The sequence below is a fragment of the Salvelinus alpinus genome, chromosome 26 (assembly GCF_045679555.1).
Source record: "Salvelinus alpinus chromosome 26, SLU_Salpinus.1, whole genome shotgun sequence".
NCBI lineage: Eukaryota > Metazoa > Chordata > Actinopteri > Salmoniformes > Salmonidae > Salvelinus > Salvelinus alpinus.
In genome coordinates, this window is record NC_092111.1 from 28720353 (window position 1) to 28730352 (window position 10000).

The following is a 10000-nucleotide window of genomic DNA, read 5'->3' on the forward strand; positions in this document are numbered from 1 at the left end:
CACTCCTAGCCAAATCCCATTCCTAAAGCACAATATCACACACTCCTAGCCAAATCCCACTCCTAAAGCACAATATCACACACTCCTAGCCAAATCCCACTCCTAAAGCACAATATCACACACTCCTAGCCAAATCCCACTCCTAAAGCACAATATCACACACTCCTAGCCAAATCCCACTCCTAAAGCACAATATCACACACTCCTAGCCAAATCCCACTCCTAAAGCACAATATCACACACTCCTAGCCAAATCCCACTCCTAAAGCACAATATCACACACTCCTAGCCAAATCCCACTCCTAAAGCACAATATCACACACGCCTAGCCAAATCCCACTCCTAAAGCACAATATCACACACGCCTAGCCAAATCCCACTCCTAAAGCACAATATCACACACTCCTAGCCAAATCCCACTCCTAAAGCACAATATCACACACTCCTAGCCAAATCCCACTCCTAAAGCACAATATCACACACTCCTAGCCAAATCCCACTCCTAAAGCACAATATCACACACTCCTAGCCAAATCCCACTCCTAAAGCACAATATCACACACTCCTAGCCAAATCCCACTCCTAAAGCACAATATCACACACGCCTAGCCAAATCCCACTCCTAAAGCACAATATCACACACTCCTAGCCAAATCCCACTCCTAAAGCACAATATCACACACTCCTAGCCAAATCCCACTCCTAAAGCACAATATCACACACTCCTAGCCAAATCCCACTCCTAAAGCACAATATCACACACTCCTAGCCAAATCCCACTCCTAAAGCACAATATCACACACTCCTAGCCAAATCCCACTCCTAAAGCACAATATCACACACTCCTAGCCAAATCCCACTCCTAAAGCACAATATCACACACTCCTAGCCAAATCCCACTCCTAAAGCACAATATCACACACTCCTAGCCAAATCCCACTCCTAAAGCACAATATCACACACTCCTAGCCAAATCCCACTCCTAAAGCACAATATCACACACTCCTAGCCAAATCCCACTCCTAAAGCACAATATCACACACTCCTAGCCAAATCCCACTCCTAAAGCACAATATCACACACTCCTAGCCAAATCCCACTCCTAAAGCACAATATCACACACTCCTAGCCAAATCCCACTCCTAAAGCACAATATCACACACTCCTAGCCAAATCCCACTCCTAAAGCACAATATCACACACTCCTAGCCAAATCCCACTCCTAAAGCACAATATCACACACTCCTAGCCAAATCCCACTCCTAAAGCACAATATCACACACTCCTAGCCAAATCCCACTCCTAAAGCACAATATCACACACTCCTAGCCAAATCCCACTCCTAAAGCACAATATCACACACTCCTAGCCAAATCCCACTCCTAAAGCACAATATCACACACTCCTAGCCAAATCCCACTCCTAAAGCATAATATCACATACTCCTAGCCACATCCCATTCCTAAAGCACAATATCACACACTCCTAGCCAAATCCCACTCCTAAAGCACAATATCACACACTCCTAGCCAAATCCCACTCCTAAAGCACAATATCACACACTCCTAGCCAAATCCCACTCCTAAAGCACAATATCACACACTTCTAGCCAAATCCCACTCCTAAAGCACAATATCACACACTCCTAGCCAAATCCCACTCCTAAAGCACAATATCACACACTCCTAGCCAAATCCCACTCCTAAAGCACAATATCACACACTCCTAGCCACATCCCATTCCTAAAGCACAATATCACACACTCCTAGCCAAATCCCACTCCTAAAGCACAATATCACACACTCCTAGCCAAATCCCACTCCTAAAGCACAATATCACACACTTCTAGCCAAATCCCACTCCTAAAGCACAATATCACACACTCCTAGCCAAATCCCACTCCTAAAGCACAATATCACACACTCCTAGCCAAATCCCACTCCTAAAGCACAATATCACACACTCCTAGCCAAATCCCACTCCTAAAGCACAATATCACACACTCCTAGCCAAATCCCACTCCTAAAGCACAATATCACACACTCCTAGCCAAATCCCACTCCTAAAGCACAATATCACACACTCCTAGCCAAATCCCACTCCTAAAGCACAATATCACACACTCCTAGCCAAATCCCACTCCTAAAGCACAATATCACACACTCCTAGCCAAATCCCACTCCTAAAGCACAATATCACACACGCCTAGCCAAATCCCACTCCTAAAGCACAATATCACACACGCCTAGCCAAATCCCACTCCTAAAGCACAATATCACACACTCCTAGCCAAATCCCACTCCTAAAGCACAATATCACACACTCCTAGCCAAATCCCACTCCTAAAGCACAATATCACACACTCCTAGCCAAATCCCACTCCTAAAGCACAATATCACACACTCCTAGCCAAATCCCACTCCTAAAGCACAATATCACACACTCCTAGCCAAATCCCACTCCTAAAGCACAATATCACACACGCCTAGCCAAATCCCACTCCTAAAGCACAATATCACACACTCCTAGCCAAATCCCACTCCTAAAGCACAATATCACACACTCCTAGCCAAATCCCACTCCTAAAGCACAATATCACACACTCCTAGCCAAATCCCACTCCTAAAGCACAATATCACACACTCCTAGCCAAATCCCACTCCTAAAGCACAATATCACACACTCCTAGCCAAATCCCACTCCTAAAGCACAATATCACACACTCCTAGCCAAATCCCACTCCTAAAGCACAATATCACACACTCCTAGCCAAATCCCACTCCTAAAGCACAATATCACACACTCCTAGCCAAATCCCACTCCTAAAGCACAATATCACACACTCCTAGCCAAATCCCACTCCTAAAGCACAATATCACACACTCCTAGCCAAATCCCACTCCTAAAGCACAATATCACACACTCCTAGCCAAATCCCACTCCTAAAGCACAATATCACACACTCCTAGCCAAATCCCACTCCTAAAGCATAATATCACACACTCCTAGCCACATCCCATTCCTAAAGCACAATATCACACACTCCTAGCCAAATCCCACTCCTAAAGCACAATATCACACACTCCTAGCCAAATCCCACTCCTAAAGCACAATATCACACACTCCTAGCCAAATCCCACTCCTAAAGCACAATATCACACACTTCTAGCCAAATCCCACTCCTAAAGCACAATATCACACACTCCTAGCCAAATCCCACTCCTAAAGCACAATATCACACACTCCTAGCCAAATCCCACTCCTAAAGCACAATATCACACACTCCTAGCCACATCCCATTCCTAAAGCACAATATCACACACTCCTAGCCAAATCCCACTCCTAAAGCACAATATCACACACTCCTAGCCAAATCCCACTCCTAAAGCACAATATCACACACTTCTAGCCAAATCCCACTCCTAAAGCACAATATCACACACTCCTAGCCAAATCCCACTCCTAAAGCACAATATCACACACTCCTAGCCAAATCCCACTCCTAAAGCACAATATCACACACTCCTAGCCAAATCCCACTCCTAAAGCACAATATCACACACTCCTAGCCACATCCCATTCCTAAAGCACAATATCACACACTCCTAGCCAAATCCCACTCCTAAAGCACAATATCACACACTCCTAGCCAAATCCCACTCCTAAAGCACAATATCACACACTCCTAGCCACATCCCACTCCTAAAGCACAATATCACACACTCCTAGCCAAATCCCACTCCTAAAGCACAATATCACACACTCCTAGCCAAATCCCACTCCTAAAGCACAATATCACACACTCCTAGCCAAATCCCACTCCTAAAGCACAATATCACACACTCCTAGCCAAATCCCACTCCTAAAGCACAATATCACACACTCCTAGCCAAATCCCACTCCTAAAGCACAATATCACACACTCCTAGCCAAATCCCACTCCTAAAGCACAATATCACACACTCCTAGCCAAATCCCACTCCTAAAGCACAATATCACACACTCCTAGCCAAATCCCACTCCTAAAGCACAATATCACACACTCCTAGCCAAATCCCACTCCTAAAGCACAATATCACACACTCCTAGCCACATCCCATTCCTAAAGCACAATATCACACACTCCTAGCCAAATCCCACTCCTAAAGCACAATATCACACACTTCTAGCCAAATCCCACTCCTAAAGCACAATATCACACACTCCTAGCCAAATCCCACTCCTAAAGCACAATATCACACACTCCTAGCCAAATCCCACTCCTAAAGCACAATATCACACACTCCTAGCCAAATCCCACTCCTAAAGCACAATATCACACACTCCTAGCCAAATCCCACTCCTAAAGCACAATATCACACACTCCTAGCCAAATCCCACTCCTAAAGCACAATATCACACACTCCTAGCCAAATCCCACTCCTAAAGCACAATATCACACACTCCTAGCCAAATCCCACTCCTAAAGCACAATATCACACACTCCTAGCCAAATCCCACTCCTAAAGCACAATATCACACACTCCTAGCCAAATCCCACTCCTAAAGCACAATATCACACACTCCTAGCCAAATCCCACTCCTAAAGCACAATATCACACACTCCTAGCCACATCCCACTCCTAAAGCACAATATCACACACTCCTAGCCACATCCCACTCCTAAAGCACAATATCACAAACTCCTAGCCAAATCCCACTCCTAAAGCACAATATCACACACTCCTAGCCAAATCCCACTCCTAAAGCACAATATCACACACTCCTAGCCAAATCCCACTCCTAAAGCACAATATCACACACTCCTAGCCAAATCCCACTCCTAAAGCACAATATCACACACTCCTAGCCAAATCCCACTCCTAAAGCACAATATCACACACTCCTAGCCAAATCCCACTCCTAAAGCACAATATCACACACTCCTAGCCAAATCCCACTCCTAAAGCACAATATCACACACTCCTAGCCAAATCCCACTCCTAAAGCACAATATCACACACTCCTAGCCAAATCCCACTCCTAAAGCACAATATCACACACTCCTAGCCAAATCCCACTCCTAAAGCACAATATCACACACTCCTAGCCAAATCCCACTCCTAAAGCACAATATCACACACTCCTAGCCACATCCCACTCCTAAAGCACAATATCACACACTCCTAGCCACATCCCACTCCTAAAGCACAATATCACACACTCCTAGCCAAATCCCACTCCTAAAGCACAATGCCATCGCTCTCTTTCCTCTCCTCCATCTCTCCACGCTCTATCCTCCCTTCAGCTTCTCCTCTCTCTCTCTCTGTTGTTTCTCATTATTATTCATGTTACTTCTATAATAAGGCTGAAGCCACATTTAAATACTTCATGTATATGATGAATTGCAGGCAAACCATCTCATTATAAATGATTGATTGTGTGGCAATAATCAGTGGCAATAATTAGTATACAGTTTGTCTATGTCTTTGCTAACTTTGCAGTGTGTTCCATGTAGCCCACATTCAGACACAAAGCACTGTACCGAACGTGTAGCTCCTTCTCCTAGTGGCTACTGCTTGGGACTGGATAGGCATATTCAATGAGGCATTGGCTTCAACATTGGTTACACCTACAATACAATATCAGATTCTGTCAGATCTGTAGACTCCTCTGTAGAGGTGTTGTTTCCCAAACAGATGTGATACAACTGTTTTTTCCCTGCCCCCCCCCCCCCTCCCCTACCTCCTCCTCTCCCCCTATCTCCCCCCTACCCTCCCCTCCCCTGCCTCCTCCTCTCCCCCCCTCTCCTCCTTCCTTCCTCTCCCCCACTCTGTCCTCCCTCCCCCAAGTTCTCTCTTGACCTGAATGGCCCTGAGGCCACCCTGTCCCTGCGTGCGCGGGGGACCGACCCCCTGAGTGACCCAGTTGGGTGTTCGTTCAGTGGGGAGGGCGTGGAGTCTCTCCTGGACAGTGGCTGGCACAAACTGGCCCTCAGCGTCCAACAGGGAGCAGCCTCTCTACACGTGGACTGCAGCTCCATCCAGACCATGCCCCTGGAGCCCCGGGGAGAGCTACCCACCGAGGGACACACCCTGCTGGGCATCAGAGCCACTGATGCTGCCCCTGTGGAGGTATTGACTGGAAGACCAGGGAGGGAGAAGGGGGGGGTTGATTGTAGTAGGAAGTTGGGAGTAGGGAGATGGGGTTGGGCCAACCTGTATGTGGGGAGTAGCTACATGGAGGTGGAGACTGTGGAAGGAGGGAAGAGATGGAGGGAGAGGTGGAGGTGGAGAGGCTTGGAGGAGGGGAGAGATGTAAGGAAAGGTAGAGAGGATGGGAGGAGGGAGGAGGTGGAGGGAGAGGGAGAGGTGGAGAGGCTTGGAGGAGGGGAGAGATGTAAGGAAAGGTGGAGAGGATGGGAGGAGGGAGGAGGTGGAGGGAGAGGGAGAGATGCAGAGGCTTGGAGGAGGGGAGAGATGTAAGGAAAGGTGGAGAGGATGGGAGGAGGGAGGAGGTGGAGGGAGAGGTGGAGAGGCTTGGAGGAGGGGAGAGATGTAAGGAAAGGTGGAGAGGATGGCAGGAGGGAGGAGATGGAGGGAGAGGTGGAGATTGTGGGAAGAGGGGACAGGTATATTTAGGGGTGGTGGTTGGGGCTGTAGTAGTGGGGTTGTAGTGGGTATACTTGGTCTCTAACAATATTTGTTATCCTTCTATCTCTCTCTCTCTTCCATCCTCTCGTCCCCTCTCTCTCCCTTCTTTTCTTGCGTGCCCCCTGTCCTCTTCATCTCTGCCTGTCTCACAGATGGACATTCAGCAGGTGATGGTGTACTGTGATGCCTCCCTGGCCAGTCAGGAGGCCTGTTGTGAGATACCTGGTGCTCGGGTGAGAACACCAGACATTACACATCGCTCCCACATCCACCACACCAACCATCACACAATGCTTCTGCAACCATCACACCGACCATCACACAACACTTTTACAACCATCACACATCGCTCCCACATCCACCACACCAACCATCACACAATGCTTCTGCAACCATCCCACCGACCATCACACAACACTTTTACAACCATCACACATCGCTCGCACATCCACCACACCAACCATCACACAATGCTTCTGCAACCATCACACCGACCATCACACAACGCTTTTACAACCATCACACATCGCTCCCACATCCACCACACCAACCATCACACAATGCTTCTGCAACCATCACGCCAACCATCACACAACGCTTTTACAACCATCACACATCGCTCCCACATCCACCACACCAACCATCACACAATGCTTCTGCAACCATCACACCGACCATCACACAACGCTTTTACAACCATCACACATCGCTCCCACATCCACCACACCAACCATCACACAATGCTTCTGCAACCATCACACCGACCATCACACAACGCTGTTACAACCATCACACATCGCTCCCACATCCACCACACCAACCATCACACAATGCTTCTGCAACCATCACACCAAGCATCACACATCGCTCCCACAACCACCATCATATGTAGACTTGCTGATTTTGAGGATGTTTGCCTGGAGAAAGTGTTCCCACCCAGTTGGTATCAAGCGGATTGTGCAGAATCAACAATGTTGACAGAGGAAGAGAGAAAGAGAGAAAGAGAGAGCTCAGGTATGGGTGGAGAGCACAGCCATTTCTGATATTATTTTTAACCTGAAGGCATTTCCGCCCTGATGTCTGTTTTTGTCTGTACAGACTTTTTGTACATATGTGGAAGTGTCCTTCATGTGTGTGAGTGAGTGTGTGTGTGTGTGTGTGTGTGTGTGTGTGTGTGTGTGTGTGTGTGTGTGTGTGTGTGTGTGTGTGTGTGTGTGTGTGTGTGTGTGTGTGTGTGTGTGTGTGTGTGTGTGTGTGTGTGTGTGTGTGTGTGTCTGTCTGTACGCTGCATATAGGCCTATGTATGAAACACAGACAAACAGGGAGAGAGAAGTTACTCAGAACACCTTCAGAACTGTAGAACAGCCCAGAACACTTTCAGAACCCTCTAGAAAAAAGTGATTTCCTTTGAAGAGGAGAGGAGGAAGAGACATCCAACTCTCCTCCCTCTTCTCTTGCACTCTGAGCTGTCTGCTGTAGGGCTCACCGGAAACACTGCTTCCAACTGAACCAGGAGCAGCAGCACACACATCCCACCAATAGTTCTGAGAAGAGACATCGGCTGTTTGATAAAGATAGGAGAGAGATGTCACAGAGAAAAGTGGGAGATGACAGTTTTATCAACCTGGACTCAGGGGTCGATTCGGACCACTCCAATTAGTATGATATGTTATGTTTCAATTTGTTAGATAGGTGGCAAGGTGGCCAACGTTAACAGGTTAGGGTTAGGGTTAGGGTTAGGAGTTAGGTTAAAGGGTTAGGGGAAGGGTTAGCTAACATGCTAAGTAGTTGCAAAGTTGCTAATTAGATAAAATGCTAAAGTTGTCCGTGATGAGATTCAAACACACGATATTTGGGTTGCTGGACATTCATGTTATATGTCCACCAATCCATCCTGACCAACCACCCTACCTGCTTTTTTGGCTTAAGTAACCTTCTGTTTTATGTAACCATACCAAATGTAACATATACTAATTTGAGTGTCCCGGATGTAAATGTACTACGTTATGTCTAGTCTGAGACCAGGCTGCTTTTATGACTAGACTTGGAGTGTCAGAGAGGGCTAGGCTTACTGTCGTGTGTTACAATGAAAGACCCCTCAACATATTGACCTGTTGGACTACTTTGTCGTCAGTTGAGCTGTTTCCAGGCAGTTCCCTGATGTTTTCTACCTGTAGGCTACACTTTCACCTTAGACCTAAGCCCTTGATGATGACTCTCCATTACATTACACGTGAGGGTCATTGGACGAAGGCGTCTTTTGTGCAGGGGAGGTTAGAGCCCTGACGCTCAGTCTGAACATTAACACGCAGCACTTGAGGTCCGGTTTAGGAAGCGGAAGGACCTTATCTTTCATATCAGCAAGATAATAAAAATAAAAGAGTCAAATTGATACACATCTTGATAGAGTTAATGTTCCCACTCTGCCATATCTCCATGTTACAGACAAGAGGCGACCACCTGTGCTAATTAGCTATCTAGCGTGCTCTGAACACCTGTGTGTAGTGGAACTCGGGATGGATGCACCCATAGCTGTATGGACCTGTGTGTAGTGTAACTCGAGATGGAAGCACCCATAGCTGTATGGACCTGTGTGTAGTGTAACTCGAGATGGAAGCACCCATAGCTGTATGGACCTGTGTGTAGTGTAACTCGAGATGGAAGCACCAATAGCTGTATGGACCTGTGTGTAGTGTAACTCGGGATGGATGCACCCATAGCTGTATGGACCTGTGTGTAGTGTAACTCGAGATGGAAGCACCCATAGCTGTATGGACCTGTGTGTAGTGTAACTCGAGATGGAAGCACCCATAGCTGTATGGACCTGTGTGTAGTGTAACTCGAGATGGAAGCACCCATAGCTGTATGGACCTGTGTGTAGTGTAACTCGAGATGGAAGCACACATAGCTGTATGGACCTGTGTGTAGTGTAACTCGAGATGGAAGCACCCATAGCTGTATGGACCTGTGTGTAGTGTAACTCGAGATGGTAGCACCCATAGCTGTATGGACCTATGTGTAGTGTAACTTGAGATGGAAGCACACATAGCTGTATAGACCTGTGTGTAGTGTAACTCAAGATGGAAGCACCCATAGAATGCTACCTTTATGAGAGCTACTTTGACTTCTGATCTCTCTGTCTCTTAGTGCCCCCCTGGTGCCCTCAAGAGTCGCCGCGCTGCCGAAAATGACCTGGAGCAGCAGGTCCTTGCCTTTAATCAGGTAACACACGCAGTACACACATACACACATGCACACTCAAATATATGAACAGATAAACTAACAAAACTCCTGGCTAAGCACGAACAGGTAGACAAAGGGAGGGAGCAGTTCTGCCAAAATATTCCATTGTTTTTCCCCTTATAATC

At 47.0% G+C, this 10000-nt stretch overlaps 1 protein-coding gene across 7 annotated transcripts in view; it reads left to right on the forward strand.

The window, feature by feature from the left end:
• The window catches only part of LOC139555089 (collagen alpha-1(XVI) chain-like), a 123662-nt gene that overhangs the window by 50351 nt on the left and 63311 nt on the right, over window positions 1-10000 (forward strand). For all 7 annotated transcript variants that reach the window (XM_071368568.1, XM_071368569.1, XM_071368563.1 and 4 more), the window contains exons 6-8: window positions 5832-6113; window positions 6785-6865; window positions 9780-9854. In XM_071368568.1, the coding sequence (XP_071224669.1) occupies window positions 5832-6113; window positions 6785-6865; window positions 9780-9854 (438 nt within the window). The remainder of the gene's footprint in view (window positions 1-5831; window positions 6114-6784; window positions 6866-9779; window positions 9855-10000) is intronic.